Consider the following 17,651-nt stretch of genomic DNA (forward strand, 5'->3'; position numbering starts at 1 on the left):
CTCTGTGGAGTCCAGTCAGGCCAAGAAAGAAGGGAAGGGACAGGGCCATATAATCTCTTTCAGGACCTTGGGAACAAGGTGTGTGGGAGCAGGGGATGTGTCTGCACCCTGGTGGGGTACTGCTTCAGGCTGAGTGTCTATGTGGAGTAGGGAGAGCATGACCACAGACTCCCCCTGCAGAGTCAGCGATTAGCAATTAACTGGGAGGAATCTCAGGGGTGAGGTTAATCGGGGAACAGAGGGAGGGTAGCTAGGGTTCTAGGGACTTTGCCCTTGACCCAAAGGTATAAAGAAGAGGGTCCCAGCTCTTCCATAGGCCCCTACAGGCTTCTCTGAGCTTTTGAACAGAAGCTGGAACAAAGAACCTCAAGGTGAGTCCAGGAGCCTCATATCCTACTCCAACCCCCACCCCCTTAACTCTTACAAGGAAACAGCCTCACTCAGCCCCTGCCTCTGCTCTATCTGTGTTCCCATTTCCTGCTTCCAGTAACATCTCAGTCTCAGCTCAGCCTGTCTCACTCTACCAAAGTAAAGGAGCCGATGCTCTTCCTAGGTTTGATTTTTTGTTTTGTTCTGTTCACTGAGCTACAGTCCCAGCACTCTTCTGGGGTTTGAAATTCAGCTCTGCACCCTCCCCTACTCCGATAGTCAAGGACCCCTGCAACAATGGGGAGAGATGCTGAGGAGGCTGAGGTACCCCACTACAATAGCCAAGAGCTCCTGGGACAGTGCAGGAGGTATCTAAGAGGTCCTGGTCGAGCCTTGTTCATGGAAAACACTCTCAGTGTTAATTCATTGCCACTTGCGGGGGCAGATGGGGAATCCAGGATCTTAGGATCCAGGACGGGAAACCCTCCCTCAAACCTGCACTCACCTGATTTCATGAGCCTATAGGTGTCCATGGTTCCTCCCTGCTCTCAGGATAGGGAGGAAAAAAATCCATGGCCCACACCTGTAGCCTCTGATAACACCACCTGTTCCCTGGCTCTCTCCAGCTTATGTATGGCCACCATCTCAGTTCCTGAGTAGCTGGGCTCCTTCCCCATGCACTCGTGCCCTTCTTCCTCTGCACCCAGTTACATCCTCCTTGCTGTTATCTCAGCTTGTTTCTTTGTTCCCCTGTGAGCCCACACCCTGCTGTGGGGTACTCTAATGGTATCTGTATCTATCAAAACACCCCTATTGCCACTTTCCATCCATCAAGAGATTAATTCATTGATATCTGCTTTCCCACTAGACTTTAAGCTTTCTGAGGGCAGAGGCTATTTCTGTCTTGAATACCATTGTACCCCAGTATCTAGCTCACAGCTTGGGTAGAGTGAACTTGGGAGGCTGAGGCTCATTAAGCAAATGAGCAAGACCTTGTCTCAAATCAAAATGGGTTAGGGGTGCAGCTTAATGGTAAAGCAGCCCTTGAGTTCACCCCAGTAGCAGCATCATCATCATCATCATCATCAATCATAATTCTTCGGGGGCTGGGATGCTGCTCCGTGGTAAGAGCACATGCCTAAGCATGTGTGAGGCCCTGGGTTCAATCCCCAATACCACACACACAAAATAAAACTTGCTGAATGAATAAACAGATGATCAAATTGGTGCTGAGCTCTGAGGTGCATCTCTGGCTGTATCTAGGGAGGAGGTTGGATGGGACTACACACAATGGGTGTCTGTGTATGCTCATCTGCATGTGTGTGAGTATGTGTCCAGGACACAGCCATTGTCATTCAGCACTGCTCCCTGACATGCAGGTATCCAGGATGATGTCCTATGGAGAGAGGCTGGGGGCCCCTGCTGTCTCCCCACTTCCAGTCCGTGGAGGGCACGTGGTGCATGGGGCAGCCTTTGCCTATGTGCCCAGCCCACAGGGTGAGTGCTGTTCCCACACCATGAACCCCACTTGCCCACAGTTGCCCCCCACATCTTGGGTGAGGTCCCTATTCCTCCACCTGCCTCATCCCATCCCTGGGCTGCTGGGTCCTCTGTTAACTTCTGACCAGCCTCCCTCCCCAGTTCTGCACAGGATCCCAGGGACATCTGCCTATGCCTTCCCCACCCTGAGCCCAGTAGCCCTCACAGAGCACAACTGCCCCTATGGAGAGGTCCTGGAGTGCCATGACCCACTACCTGCCAAGCTGGCCCTGGAGGAGGAACTGAAGCCAGGTGGGCCAGGGCAGGAGGGTGGCAAGGATGTGGGCAGTCACTGCTTTGGTCTCCAAACCACTTTGCTCATGCCTGGCCCACCTCCAGAGCCTGGGCTGGCCCAGAAGCTGCACCAAGCTGGTGTGATGCTCCTCAAGGTGCCGCTGATGCTGGCCTTCCTCTACCTCTTTGTCTGCTCCCTGGATGTGCTCAGCTCAGCTTTTCAGCTGGCTGGAGGTAGGGCCTGGGTGGAGAGGGATGGGGAAGGGTATTGGAAGAACCTTGGACAATGCTGGCTTGTGCTTCCCAGGGAAGGTGGCTGGTGACATCTTCAAGGACAACGCCATCCTGTCCAACCCCGTGGCAGGACTGGTGGTAGGGATTCTGGTGACCGTGCTGGTGCAAAGCTCCAGCACATCTACATCCATCATTGTCAGCATGGTTTCCTCTGGCTGTGAGTTGGCTTAGAAGGGCTCAAAAAAGAGTCCAGGGGCTGGGTGGTACTGGTTAGGGGCTAAGGTAGCATGTCAGGGTTGAGGGATGGGGGCAGGAGAGGAGATAGAGCTGAAGACAAAGGGCAGGGTTCCATCATCTTCCACTCTGTCCTCTAAAGCCTGGTCAAGAGTCTGAGCCAGAAGGGGTACCTCAGGAAGCTGGGAAGGGGGGCAAATGGGGGAACACAGCCTGAGAGAGGCTTATCTTCATATGACCACACGGCCACACATTGCATCAGTGAGAGAAACCAAATCTGTAGGAGATATATATATATATATATAATTCATTGTAAAGAATCTATATAATTCATTGTAAAGAATTGGCTTACAGAATTGAGACTGGCTGGTCAGGTCTGAAATTCACAGGCAGGACATCTGGAAGGGCAAGCTAGAATTCTCAGGCAGAAGCCAATACTGTAGTCCACAGGTAGGAGTTCTTCCTTAGGGAAACAGTTTATCTCTTCAGGTCTTTCATCCCATTGGATGAGACCCACCTAGATTATCAAGAATTATTTCCTTTACTTAAAGGCAACTGATGACAATCACAGCTATGAAATAGCTGCACAGAAACACCAGCCTAGATTAGTGCTAGACTGAATAACTGGGTACTGTAGACTAGCCAAGTTGACATAAAACCAGCCATCACTCCATGTGTCTGTGCATACACAAGCACAAATATATATTTGCAAATGGCAAATAATGCACTCTCACACATGCACTCATTCACCTCTTCACTTGAGTGCAAGGACACACACTTGTGAATACACACACGTGCCCATATGGACCTATGATGCTCAGTCTTGGCAATCAAGAGTATGGCAGAAAAGGCTGTCTGGGGCTGGGACATGGGTCATGGGTCTGGCAGGAGCTCTTGTGGGGGTGAAGCTGGGTGGCTTCCAACCAGTTAGTTAAGAGGTTCCTGCTTTTATCAGTGCTGGAGGTGAGCTCAGCTATCCCTATCATCATGGGCTCCAACATCGGCACCTCTGTCACCAACACCATCGTGGCTTTGATGCAGGCAGGAGACAGGACTGACTTCCGGCGGTGAGGCAGGGTAGGAGGGTGGAGGCTAATGCTTATGGGGGGGCAGCCCCGGAGGCCAGGAGCCCCAGCATGAGCACACCCAGACTCCAGGCTGCCCTGCAACGTAGCCTCCCTGTCCAGGGCCTTCGCAGGGGCCACAGTGCACGACTGCTTTAACTGGCTGTCCGTTCTGGTCCTGCTGCCCCTTGAGGCTGCCACGGGCTACCTGCATCATGTCACTGGACTCGTGGTCGCCTCCTTCAACATCCGCGGTGGCCGCGATGCCCCTGACCTCCTCAAGATCATCACGGAGCCCTTCACAAAGCTCATTATCCAGGTGGGGGGCAGCACCTGACATGGGGTGGAGGATAATAAGAGCCCTCACCCTCACTCCCTCTGTCCTCATCCTGCCCACAGCTGGACAAGTCTGTGATAACCAGCATTGCCACAGGGGATGAGTCCCTGAGGAACCACAGTCTCATTCGAATCTGGTGCTACCCAGACCCTTTGGAGGTGAGTCCCAGACCTGGCCTATTGGTTTCAGTAGAACTTGGGGATCATTTAGCCAGGACAGAGTATATATGTGGCATTTTTTCTGTGCCACTGCCCATGGCAGATATTGCTAATCACTCAGACTCACACACTGCTTTAGGCAGACATCACCAATCAATGAGAGTTGTCACTGGGATCTAGCCCAATGATTCTCAAAGTGTTTTCTCTGGACCAGCAGCATCAATACCACCTGGGAACATATTGGAGATGCAAAGTGGGTGCAAATCAGGTGCCGATTGGATATACATCCTTCCCTGGACCTTCTGAATCAAAAAAACTCAGGGTGCTTCAACAACCCTCTGGATCTGCTCCACGCTCAAGTTTGGGAACCATTGATCTAGTTCAACCCTCTGGTTTCACAGGTAGAGACACAGGTTCAAAGAGGTGAAAAGACCTGCCAGAACTTGTCCTACTCTGTCAATGTACCAGTGGGGTTAGTGACTCAGCTCTACCATGTTTTGGGGCCCAGATAATGTGGGGAGGAAGCAGGAAGAGTAGGATGAATGGTAATCTGGCTCAGGAGCAGGTCAGGTGAGCTGCTGCATGGAGACCTCCTTGGAGACACTTTTGCTGGCATAGGGGCTCCTTCTGGAGACTGTCACAGGTGTGAGTCCCTTGTCCTTTTGCATGGTTTTTGCTGCCTGGAATACAACACTGTTGGGATTGGTTGGACACTCATGGACAGCCATTACACCAGGCTAACAAAGACACAAGCAATTAGCACACTTTCTTACTCAGCCATAAAACGGAAAATGCTCCATCACAACCATGATCTCCCAAATTTGCCTGCTACATTTAAGAAGTGACTCCATTTAGAATAAGCTACGAGGAAATCTGAAGCCCACAACATAGCCCTTTGCCCTCATTCTCTCCACTTACTACTTGATGTTACTGGACCTTTATCCCAGCATGAACAGAAAACACTCAACGGAGTGGCCTACAGTGTTCCTTTGCATCTGAAGTGGCACAGTGATCCAGATCAGGCCTTCTGAGAGTTCAAGGCAGCTTGACATCAAAAAGCCCATGCAGGCAGCTTTGAAGCTGGCTTTGTGACCTCTTTAACATGTCAACCAAGAGCTCTCTGGGCACTCTGCAAGTTCTCTGAAACACTACAGCCTCTCTACTTTCAATGCAAAAGCCAAGAGAGAGAAATCACACTTTGATCTTCACACACAAAAAAACAAATCATGGAAGAGAGCTCCATTCCTCATCCCTCACTTCCTCTGGGATGCCCACTGTCCACCTGCTGCAGCATTGAGCAGTACTGAGGTCCCCGATTGCAGAATGTGCCACCTCACCCAGTGTAATCCTCCTGGTGAAAAGGACAGCAGGCCCCATTTTACACTAATGGTACTGAAGCTCAGCGATGTGAAGTAACCATCCAAATTCACCTGGCTGGGGCTGTCCTCGGGTTTTTTCTCTTCTGCCCCAGCTATCACTTGCCAAAGCACTGGTTTCATGTCCCCACTCTACCAGGAAACTTATTCCTGAACAGCAGATTGGATTTTCTTGACTTGAAAAGTAGCTGGGGGTGGGGGATCTGAGATCCCTGCTCTCACCCTCCCTCTGGGACTGTCCCTGTGGGAATGTGACTCATGCAGCAATGTGTGTGCTCTTGTGATATGTGTTGGTGGCTTCTGTACCAAAGACTGCACCCAGGTTTTGCCTTTGACCACAAAGTTCCTCTATACTTCCATGTACTTCTCGTTGCCTCCAGTTTTCACCACGTGGGACCTGACTTTGCCCAAACCATTCTCCAGGAAACCTATGTTACCAAGGAAAGGATAGGAGTCTGGAGAAAGAAAAAAAGAGACTGATTTTTCGAACACTTCTGGATGTTCCAAGAACCTGGCACTACCCTAGGAATTACCTTCTTGTGTGGTTACATTGTGGATTGCCAACCATACTTGCCTGGTTTAAACAAACATCTTTTGAGGACTTGCAACACGGAACCTAAGGATTATCATGTTCCCATTTAACAGATGAGAAAAGAGGGCGCAAGTCCTGGTAGAATCCTGACTCCTCATCTCGCTACCTCTCCCAGATTCCAGTCTGGGGTCCCATTCATTTCCCATTCTGCCCGTCAGTCTTGAATGCCACAGAGTAACCTGAGACGCTCCAAGGGTGGCAGGTGGGTGTTGTTCTGAGGAGTACTCCTCGTAGCCACCAGATGGCGCTGCTGGTCCGGTGTTCTCAAGGCTTTCAGAAGAACAAAGACCTGGAGCTCCCCTTCCTCCACGGCGAAAATATATCGCTGGCACACACCATGTGTGTGTTTCTCCCCTGGGAAAGGATTCTTGGAGCCCAGCAGTCCTCTGTGAGCTTAATAACCTCCTTCCGTTCCCAGAAGCGTCTCATTTGGGCTTGTCCCTGCAGGCATTAAAATCCCAACTCCCTCTTCCAAGATGCTTCCAAACTAGCCCCCAGGGAAAGTCGCACAGCATTATAGACCTCATGTCTTGGAGAGGGGGACTGAGGCCCAGAGGCTTAAGTGTGTTGTCCAGTGTCACACAGCTGAAAATGGCTCAGCTGGAGGGGAGCCCAGGGCTATGGAAGGTCCCATTCATTCTGCTCCTCCCTCAACACCTACCTTCCACAGTCTCTTGCTCCTCCAAACCTCCCCCTCCACCCCAGGGCCCAGGCAGATGCTCAATCCTAGGATATGTTCCTGATCCTGGGCCTTACAGCTCTATATTAGGCTGGAGTTTCCACCAGCTCCCTTTGTCCTGCAAGAAAGCCCCAGGGTATGCTCCCTTCCCTTGGTTCCCCTGAGCTGATTTTTCAGGCTACCCACTTCTCTGTCCTCCTGCTGCCTCTACATTCCCCTCTTGCTCTTTAGGATCTCTAACTTCCCCTGTGGATTCACCCCCAAATAGAAAAATCAGGATTCTAAAACTCCAGAGTGGGACTTGGGAAATAACTCAGTGGTAAGGTTTATGTTTAGCATGAATGAGGCCCTGGGTTCAATCTCAGCACTCAAAACAAAACAACAAACACCAAAAATCAAAGGTCCTTGGCCTTACCCTGTCCCTGATTTTGCCAGCTCTAAGGTGGGATCCCAGCAAACTCCTCATCATCCTCTAGCCTCTCCAGGATCCCCCAAGCCCTCCCCCAGGAGATCCCTAGACCTAGACCAGGGAAGGTTAGTGGGGACATATTGGTCAGGTACTCAATTATCTCAGGTAGTCATCTGCTCCCTAGGCCTCCAGGCTAGGCAGCCCATGGGGAAGGTCCACCAAGCTCCTCCCCACAGGGTCAGGATCCTCAGGCATGTCTGCAAGAGCCATTGGTCCTGACCTAAGGAATTCAACCACATTCCACAGGATCCTGGATGGGCCCAGGGAGGGACTCATCTCATTGCTTATTTGGAGACACAATTCACTGAAAGCTTGTCATGGACCAAGCCCTGCAATGAGGGCACTACATATATATTCTGTAACCTTTACAATTGCTCTTTTATTATCCTACTTTAAAGAAAACTGGTTCAGAGAGGTAGCTTGACTGATCCAAGTAGTTGGTATAAGAAGCAGGATTGGCCTGGTACAGTGGCACATGACCAGAATCCCAGCAATTTGGAGGGCTGAGGCAGGAGGATCATAAGTTAGAGCCAGCCTGGTCAATTTAGTGAGACCCTGGCTCAAGATTAAAAAAATTAAAAGGACTGGGGATGTAGCTCAGTGGTAGAGTGCCCCTGGATTCAACCCCTAGTACTGAAAGAAAGAAAGAAAAAAAAAAAAAAAAAAAGCAGAATTTGAACTCATATCTGCCCAACAGCAAACACCTGGCTCTCTCCCTTACTGACACAGTAGCTGCCATCACTTTCTCAGCCTGGTTTTCCATTCTAGCCATCAGAGATGATTTTCTCTCTATTTCTTGACCTGTAATTCAGGCCCCAAGGGTCAGACACAGCAAACTGAGAACACAAATGAGTACATTGTCTCATTTGAGGGAACACATCCCACTAAAATAAACCCTGATGTTAAAACCAGATGCCATAACAGTTCTTCTCTCCATCTTTTTCCCCCCTGTGGTGCTGGGATCTAACCCAGGGTCTTTGCATATTAGGTAAATGCCATATCACTGCGTTACATCCCCAGCCCATCATACATTATTTAAATGGCACACAGTTTGGAACAAAACCTAAAGAAACTGTAAGCATCAAGGTGCCAGTACTCGACCTAAGCCCTGACCTTCAGCAACAGAGGGAGGTCAGAGGGTCCCTAACACAGAGTCCCTGGGGGAATGAGCTCATATCAGCTCCAAAAGAGGCAGAAGGAGCAACGGGGAGAAGTACCTCTTGCATTTTACTGGGATCCTGGTGGCCCTTGCTGATGTGCGGCCCTGGGAGTTTCCACTCTTTACAGAGGCCCAATTCTTCTTTTGTGAGATGGGCTCCTCCCCAGACAAGCCACCAAGTACTCTGTTGTTCTGGGCTCTTTGGGGGAAAGGTAAGGAGCTTGGGTTGCATTTTGGATAATGCAATGAGGCTACCCAATGAGGCTACAAATAGTGGTCCAGAGGCCAGACAGGCCACTGCTTCTGCTGACCCTAGAATTGTGCTTCCTAGAATTATAAGTATATCTCAGGGTGGTTGCAGCATAAAAGTTCAGAATTCTTATTTCTCTGTAGAATTGGGCCATGCTGGACTATTGTTCCTGCATTGGTGATAGTGGCCAAGATCTAAGTAGTTACTGTCCCTATAGGCCCAGCACACGCTCATCCAAACCACCTCCATAACTCATCTGGGCCTTGAGTTTAGGTTACTTGCCTCGTCCTGTGGCTCTCTGAATCTGGGCATCCCTAGGAGACACCCTCATTTCACTGATAGTAGGTGGGAAAGGAAGAGATGTGGGGGCTGGACCCCACCACTTGTTCCCTCCCCATTTGATACCCTCAGGGTAAGGAACTGAGCACAAAGAGAATGGAGCTGACAAACTGCCTTTGGACCAAGGGTGTCCTGGGAAAGAGGGAAGGGCACCAAGAAAGGGACTGATAATAAAAAATAGAGAAGGGAGAGTTTTCAGAAAAGGGGGCTCATGGTCCAGGCATCCAGTACCACTGAGAGGTAAAGGAAAACAAAGACAAGATGCTCCTGAATTTGGCAATCAAGTGGTCCCTACTGGTCCCAGGGATCCAGGTCAGTGGAATAATGGACAGAATATGCAGGGGACCTACTGCAGCCAGATGCTTGTGTGGCAAGTTTTTCATTCACACTTTTTTCAATGGAGGAGACAGGCTCAAAGAGGACAAGAGACCTGTCCATGAGCACAGAGCTTGGAGACCTATCTCCAACTTTCCCATCTTAGCCCCCAACCTTAGCTGTTTTCATAGATTCTCTAAGTCACTTTCTTCTTAATATAGGCTTCTACCTCCATGTCCAGGGCAGAGGCCAATGCCAGCCAGACCCTTGGAAATGCCACCATGGAGAAATGTAAGTACCTGCAATATGGGAGGTATCCCCATTTCTTGCCCAGCCACTGCTGTGTCCAGCCTCAGGAAAGACAGCTGTCAATAAGTCTAGCTCCTGGGCTTGGGTCAGGGCTGGTAACCCAAAAGGTGGGGCTTTAGGCTCACAGCCCAAGGAGTGTTGAAGGTGGGAGCCAAGTATGTGGGTCAGCTCTCAACAGCTTGACACCACTACTGCAGGTAATCACATCTTCGTGGACACTGGGCTGCCTGACCTGGCTGTGGGGCTTATCCTGCTGGCTGGCTCCCTGGTGCTCCTGTGCACCTGCCTCATCCTCCTGGTCAAGATGCTCAACTCCCTGCTGAAAGGCCAGGTGGCCAAGGTCATCCAGAAGGTCATCAACACTGGTGAGCTGTAAGCAGTGGGTGGGAAGACTGCAGGATTGGGTAGGCTCCAGGATGGGTTCCTTCCAGATCTGGCCAAGTCCTGCCACTGCCTACCATCTGTGAGCCTCTTTCCCCACGTGAACAAAGAAGGATTTGGAAGTTCCTGAGGTACTGATAGCTGAGGAACTGGGGCTTCCTCTGGCTATAGTTCCATTCTAGCAAGCGGTGATTATCAGAGGCCATGGTTTAATTTAATCGACAAATAGACATTAATCCCCTTCTGTGTGCCAAGGGATAACAAAGGTGAGGCAAGTAGAGATGGATCCTGATCTCAGGGGGCTCTCAGCCCAGAAGGGGGAGATGGGCAATGCAAAATAAATGAATGAGGGGGATAAATCTGGAGAAAAGGCAAGGCAACTGCCAAGGGAACAGCAAAATTGGCAATGCAATAGAGTATGGAAAAGGCTGTTTTCCAGGGGGGTCATGGGTCTCTGAAGGAAGAGGCATTTGAGCTGAGGTCTCAATGAAGAGTCAAGATATGGGGTAAGGCTTGGGGGTGTAGTTCATGGTAAAGCCCTTGCCTATCATGGATGAGGCCCTGGGTTCAATCTCCAGCAAGAAAAAGAAAAGGGGGGATAAATGTGGAGAAGAACTTTCAGATGAAGAGAACAGCAAATGCAAAGGCTCAAAAGCAGGAACCAGCTTGTCTGGTTTGTGGTGCAAACAGCAGGGTGATGGGAACAAAAGGGAAAGAGGCAGGATGAGGTCAGTGAGGGATGAGGAGGAAGCCGAATCTCAGAGCCTCTAGTCTCTGCTCCCAGCCTGGACTTTGCTGTAAGTAATGGGAGTACTGGCAAGGTTTGGGGCAGGGGAGTGGCATCAGCTGATTGTCATCTTAAAGTTCATTTTACGCTTTGGGGATGGTGCTTGGCGCTGGGAGAGGCTGCACGATAATGTGGGAACAGGGGGCTCCCACGTGGCCCAGGAGCTCAGAGAAGAAAGAAGCAGTGGGGGGGGGGGGGGCAGTGCAGGGAGTCAGGGAGGGCTTCCTAGCAGGCAAGTGCTATCTGAGCGGAGCCTGAAGCTGAATATAGTTGACCTTCTGTATCTCTGGGATGTAAATCCACAGATTCAATCAACCATGGATCACAAATATTCAAAAAAGAATTGCATGTGTCCTGAACATATATGCAAACATTTTTCTTGTCATTATTCTATAAGCAAAACAATACAATACAACAAATATTTGCCTAGCCTTTCCATTCTGTTAAGTAGTATAAGAAATCTAGAGATGAGTTAAATAGGAGGTTGTGTACAGTTTATAAATACCATATCTTTTTTTGTTGTTTTGTTTTTGGCTATGCTGGGGATTGAACCCAGGGCCTTATACTTGATAGGCAAGCACTCTACAAACTGAGCTATATTCCCAGTCCTACCATATCATTTAAAAATGTTATTTATTTATTTTTATTTATTTATTTATTTAGGTGCTGGGAATGAACCCAGGGGCACTCAACCACTGAGCCATATCCCCAGCCCTTTTTTGTATTTTATTTAGAGAAAGGATCTCAATGAGTTGCTTAGCACTTTGCCGTTACTGAGGCTGGCTTCAAACTTGTGACTCTCCTGCCTCAGCCTCCCAAGCCTCTAGAATTACAGGCATGCGCCACCACGCCTGGCAATACTATACCATGTTATAGAAGGGACTGGAGCATTCATGGATTTTGGTATCCACAGGCATCCTTGACCCAGCTCCCATGGATGTTAAGAGATGACTACATTTAGATGCTGAATAGGATAGTCTGGGCAGAGGGAACAATCAGAGGGTATCAGATGGTACCATGATGGCACCAAGCAAGAAATACCTCTAAGGCAATATCAAAGAAGGGGAGTGGAAGTCACTGAAGTTAAGCAGTTAATACCTCTGCCCCAAAGAGAATGCCTGTTCTCCCAGTGCCCTCCCACTGACCCACTCTATTGGAACCGGACTTTCTTTGCAGACTTCCCTGCTCCCTTCACCTGGGTCACAGGCTACTTTGCCATGGTGGTGGGCGCTGGTATGACCTTTGTTGTCCAGAGTAGTTCTGTGTTCACATCGGCTATCACCCCTCTCATTGGTAAGTGCCTGTGCTGAGCATCAGAGGAGGGTGGCAGGGAGGGGAGGTTGCTGGGGAGATCTGCATCCTCTCCCTCTGCCCCCCAGGCCTGGGTGTGATCAGCATCGAGCGGGCCTACCCCCTCACACTGGGCTCCAACATTGGCACCACAACCACAGCCATCCTGGCTGCACTGGCCAGTCCCAAGGAGAAGCTGTCCAGCTCCTTCCAGGTATGTCAGGAGATTAGCCCTGCGTGTGGCTGGGGCTGGGGTGCAAGACCTGACTGAGGGTATGAGAACATATAACAAATATTTTTGACTGCATACTGAGGCCACCCAAAATGATCTGTGGAAAGCCATTATGGGCCGGTAGACTTGATTCTAACCTCAAGACCTTGGCATCTAACATGGAGACATTGCTCAATAATCACACCAAAGTGACAGCAAGTTGGGCTTGCATTATAAGAAGTGCTATAAAAGAGTCTGGAGCAGTGGCACACACCTGTAATATCAGCAGCTCGGGATGCTGAGCAGGAGGATTGCAAGTTCAAAGCCAGCCTCAGCAAGACTCTGACCTAAATAAAATACAAAAAAGGGCAAAGGGCTAGGGATGTGGTTCAGTGGTTAAGTGCCCCTGGGTTTAATTCCCAGTACCAAAAAAAGTGCTGTAAGAGGGGACCTGGCCCAATCTGGGGGATCATGGTTGAGTACAGTTGGGGAGGAGGGGCAGATGGCAAAAGGGGAATTGTTCTAGAAGCCACCCAAAAAGACACTGACCAATTAAGAGCCCAGAGTGGTGAGCCAGAAACTATTTATCTTTTGGTCACTGGATTTTGGCAGTGTTTGTTGGGGAATTCCTGAAAGGGGTCAGTAGGGACAATGTGGAAAGTTCAGGGCAGTGGTTATTTAACAGCTAGTCCAGAAGTAGCTTAATATTTTAAGAACCAGTGCAGCCCCTCTTGTGCCACCTGTAGGCATGTCAGCCCTAAGTGGTGACTTTCCTGCTGCCCAGATGAGGTTGGGCTCCTTAGTAACTATCTTCACTGACCTGACATGGGAGTCCCTACCCTTCTCAGCCCCTCCACTCCTCCCTGCAGATTGCCCTCTGCCACTTCTTCTTCAACATCTCGGGCATCCTGCTGTGGTATCCACTGCCCTGCACACGCCTGCCCATCCGCATGGCCAAGGCTCTGGGCAAGCGCACCGCCAAGTACCGCTGGTTCGCTGTCCTTTACCTCCTTGTGTGCTTCCTGCTGCTGCCCTCACTGGTGTTTGGCATCTCCATGGCAGGTTGGCAGGCCATGGTAGGTGTGGGTGCACCTTTTGGGGCCCTGCTGGCCTTTGTGGCACTCATCAATATACTGCAGAGTCGAAATCCTGGGCGCCTGCCCAAGTGGCTGCAGACATGGGACTTCTTGCCCCGCTGGATGCACTCCCTACAGCCCCTGGACCGCCTCATTACCCGTGCCACCTTGTGTTATGCCAGGCCTGAACCTCGCTCACCCCAGCTGCCTACCAGAGTCTTCCTGGAGGAACTGCCCCCTGCCACACCCTCCCCCCGCCTTGCACTGCCTACTCACCACAGTGCCACCCGCCTCTAGGTTGCAGGCCCAGACTACCTCCTGGAATAGGGAAAGGCCTGTGAAGGAGCTCAAGGTGAAAGGGCAAAGTGTGTGTGTGTGTGTGTGTGTGTGTGTGTGTGTGTGTGCACGTGTGCACGAATGCATGTGGCACATGCCACCTTGGGTGTGTGCCTGCCTGTCCTTATGCTGGTTCATAGAGGTCTGGGCTTGTGACTGAGAGGCAGTGTGCATGCGCACATGTATTTGGGGTGAGTCTGTCTGCCTGTATAGGTGTAGAAGCCTGTCTTTGTGTACACATAAGTATCAGCCCATGCATGTACAAAAATGCATCAGTGGGAAGCTATATGCAAGTTTCAGAATATCTGGGTATGATTTGAGTCCTTTGCATATGTGTATGGAGGTCTGTGCTTGTGTCCCTGTGTACACAGATTGGTTACCATGGGCAGGAGTAAAGGTGGCTCTGAATGAGTGACTGTTTGCTTGCACTCAGATGTAAGTGCCTGAGTCCTGATTGATTTTCAGCCCCTCCCTGCCACTGTCTTTCCCCCATGACACCATTCTCCTCACCCACATCTAGGGCTTCAACACCACCACCATAATCCTTTTCCAACCCTGCCAGGTGAAAAAAAGAAAGGAATTAAACTTTCATTATGCCTTTGGAAGTATTTTTGCTCTGCATCTATGGGGGAAAGGCAAGACCAAGGGGTCTTACATGGAGTTCAGCAGCCCTATCTCTCCTCAAATATTCACTGCAATAGTAGCCTGCAGCCCAGGAAGCTCACCCCAACAATCTACCTGGCTCTGCCTTCATGAGCCCAGTATACAACTTAAATTCCTAGGCAGACCCTCCTAAGGTCTGGGGCCACCCCTGACCTTCACCAGGCTAGGTCTCCTCTGGTCTTCCCTGTCCTCTAAACCCACCTACAGTACCCCTGACTGGACTCTGATCAGAATGAGTCACTTAGCAGGCCCCTGGAGGAGGGGGACAGAGAGGGTGGAGATAAGCAAGACAGGCTATAACCTGGGTCCCAGCACATGGCGGGCAGGGACCAGATACTCTCCCTCCCATCTTTGTCCTCCATCTTTGGGCAATAAACCAGGCCTTGCTTAAAACATACCCAGTTTTTTCGATTCCTTCTCTTCCATAAGGTGCCATGGAGCTGAAACCTGAAGAGTGAGGCTTAAGTGGTGAGGGATGCCAAAGTTCTTCCTCTAGTTCAGGGATTCCTTTAGAAACTTTGGGCCCTAAGAAGGAAGGAAGGCTGTAGTGTGCCAGACCCAGTTGTGATGGCTTGGACATATTTCTTCAGTGGGCCCTCCTTTGAGGCATGCTGGGGAGATTTAGGTGCCTAGGAGCTCCAGAACTGCTCTCAAGCAACCAGCCCCATCCTGTCACCCATTTACAACCCTTGCTAGTGTTACACCAAGTGGAGGGGGTAGAAGTACAGCCAGACCTCTCTATCCATAGGTTTTGCATCTGCTGATTCAGCCCACTGTAGATAGGAAAATATTCCTTAATTACATCTGTACTGATATGTATATATTTCTTTACACTTATTCCTGAAAAATATAGTATAGCACCAGGTGTGGTGGTACATGCCTGTAATCCCAGCAACTCCAGAGGCTGAGGCAGGAGGATTGTAAGTTTGAGACCAGACTCAGCAACATAGTGAGACCCTCAGCAACTTAGCAAGACTTGTCTCAAAATAAAAAAATAAAAGGAATAGCCAGGCTTGGTGGCACACTCCTGTAATCCCAGTGGCTTGGGAGGGTGAGGCAGGAGAATCATAAGTTCAAAGCCAGCTTCAGCAAATTAGTGAGGCCCTAAGTAATTCATTGTAACCCTGTCTCTAAATAAAATACAAAAAAGGGCTGGGGGGCTGGGGAGATAGCTCAGTCGGTAGAGTGCTTGCCTTGCATGCACAAGGCCCTGGGTTCAATCCCCAGCACCACAAAAAAAAAAAAAAAAGGGCAGGGGATGTGGCTTAGTGGTTAAGTGCCCCTGGGTTCAATCCCCAGTACCAATAAATGGATGAATAAATAAATAAATAAAATTTAAAAGGACTAGGAATCTATCTCAGGGGTAAGGTGACCCTGGGTTCAATTCCTAGTACCAAACAAGAAAACAAAAACAGTATGTCCATAGCATTTACATTGTATAATGCAGTATGTCATCTAGAATGACTTGAAGTACATAAAATATTCTGTCATTTTCAGCAAGGGACTTAAACATCTGAAGATTTTATTATCTTCAGAGGTCCAGGAACCAATCCCCAAGGATACTGAGGGACTATGTTACACTAACCTCCAGGCTGAAACCCTGAAACCACAGACCCTAGCTGCTGTGTGCCCGGGAAGAGGTGCCAGCAGGATATGAAGGGGACTCCTCTTCCTGTTTGTCCTGCCTAGATGAGTTTAAGTTTCTGTAGGAAAGAATGCTAAGGCCTGAGGAAGAGAAGTCCTTTCCTTGGACTCCTCAACTGTGAGGTCACTAGGACATTGGAAGGCGCCTAGAAGCAGCAGTCAGGCCAGAGGCCTCTGCAAGGCATTCATGAATGGGTGAGTATGGGACTGGGCAGCCTCTGGATTTATAACCTCAGCCCCACCAGGAACTGTTTTGCAAGGATCTTCCCATAAACCGGTTTCTGTAGTTGCAACTCCCCATGTGCAACCGGAGGATGAGCCCACGACAACCAGTTCAGAGTTTATTCTGGTCCCGCTGCCACCGTGCGCGGCCTGGCTGTAGCACTATGCGCCCTGCGTGCACAGCCCGCGGATCAGCTCGTGCACAGTCTTGTTGAGGATGCCACCGTGCACGCCTCGTCTACCCATGAGCACGAGGAGCGCGCGCGGCGTGTGGCCCACGCAAATGGCGCGCGTGTCCAGCCCCTTGGTGCGCGCGTCCAGCACACCATCTCCCTCAGCCAGCAGATAGTCGCGGATGACGCAGCAGCGGCGGCCGGCCAAACTCAGGCCGGTCTGCAGGAAGGCCTGCCGGTCTGGCCCAACTAGTACGCCCACCTCCTGCGGCGAGATGGCCGCCAGCAGGCCCCCGGGCCGCGATGCCCACACGCAGCGATTGTCCGAGTGGCCCACGATGGCTACGTCGTCGATGCGCTGATCCCGCAGCACCGCACTGATGTAGCCCTTCCAGTCGCCCATCCTGCTCAGCGAGCCCCTCCGCCTCGCGCTTGGGAGGGATGTCCAGCTGTGCGGCGGGGTAGGAACACCTGGGGCGCTGTGACGAAAGCGGGGGGGCGGGGGGGAACGGCCCGGGGCAGGAGACAACGCCACACGTGGCATGAAGCGACGTCACAGAGCGTCTACCTAGGCTAGAGAAGGTGGGGGGCATTCGCGTATTACAGGTGTTGAAGTTCTAAAGTTAGCTTGTAGGCGGGAATTCAGGACTCAAAAGACCCTTGAAAACCAACTTAAATGACCCACTTAAAAGATGGGTTTAAGAACAAAAAGAAAGATGCATGTCTGGACGGCCGAACTTTTCAGCCTGTAAGTGTCCCCAGATGGAATTCTCAAGACTTAGCATCCAGAACCCTGGAAGGTTGGCGGATTGCTGGGTCCAACCCTGGAGTTTCTGTATCAGTAGTATAGAATGTATCTTACGAATGCATGTGTTTAACAAGTTCCTTGGCGACGCCGCTGCCCTAGTGAGAGTTTGGGTGGGTATTTCAAGTCCCCAGCGCCTGGGGTCCACCGTTTTATTATTAAGCACTTCTAACTATGGTTCTTAATCTCAGCTGCAAGTGAAATCATCGGAGGAGTTTTAAAGACATATCATTACTCACACCCCATTCCTAGAGATACCGATTTAATTGGTCTCAGGTTGATCTAGGCTCAAAATTCCCCAGATGATCCCGATGAGCAAAGCTGAGAACAGTTGCTCTGTAAGCTTAAAAGGTTCAATTCCTTAAGAGAAATAGGAGTCACCTTGCACAGGGTATAGTACACGGTA

General features: G+C 50.3%; 2 protein-coding genes across 4 annotated transcripts; one reads left to right on the forward strand and one right to left on the reverse strand.

Annotated features, from left to right (window-relative positions):
* The first annotated feature begins 220 nt into the window (after positions 1 to 220).
* Positions 221 to 14,335, forward strand: SLC34A1 (solute carrier family 34 member 1). 3 transcript variants are annotated; one of them, XM_079145652.1, is made up of 13 exons: positions 221 to 371; positions 1,749 to 1,866; positions 2,011 to 2,160; positions 2,248 to 2,376; positions 2,450 to 2,593; positions 3,566 to 3,677; positions 3,798 to 3,993; positions 4,074 to 4,169; positions 9,570 to 9,639; positions 9,855 to 10,022; positions 12,002 to 12,118; positions 12,205 to 12,329; positions 13,196 to 14,335. In XM_079145652.1, exons 2-13 carry the CDS (start codon positions 1,758 to 1,760, stop codon positions 13,697 to 13,699), a joined length of 1,920 nt encoding a protein of 639 aa, XP_079001778.1. In that variant the 5' UTR covers positions 221 to 371; positions 1,749 to 1,757; the 3' UTR covers positions 13,700 to 14,335. The 3 variants fall into 3 exon arrangements, with proteins under 3 accessions (XP_079001778.1, XP_079001779.1, XP_079001780.1); XM_079145653.1 differs by lacking the exon at positions 13,196 to 14,335 and having other exon boundaries at positions 9,855 to 10,029; positions 12,205 to 12,326; XM_079145654.1 differs by lacking the exons at positions 9,570 to 9,639; positions 9,855 to 10,022; positions 12,002 to 12,118; positions 12,205 to 12,329; positions 13,196 to 14,335 and adding an exon at positions 4,571 to 6,133.
* A 139-nt stretch (positions 14,336 to 14,474) lies between these two features.
* Positions 14,475 to 17,619, reverse strand: PFN3 (profilin 3). Its single transcript, XM_079145655.1, has one exon. It carries the CDS (start codon positions 16,982 to 16,984, stop codon positions 16,430 to 16,432), a length of 555 nt encoding a protein of 184 aa, XP_079001781.1. The 5' UTR covers positions 16,985 to 17,619; the 3' UTR covers positions 14,475 to 16,429.
* Positions 17,620 to 17,651: the final 32 nt, after the last annotated feature.

This window comes from Sciurus vulgaris (assembly GCF_902686455.1).
Source record: "Sciurus vulgaris genome assembly, chromosome: 6".
In the NCBI taxonomy this organism is placed as follows: Eukaryota; Metazoa; Chordata; class Mammalia; order Rodentia; family Sciuridae; genus Sciurus; species Sciurus vulgaris.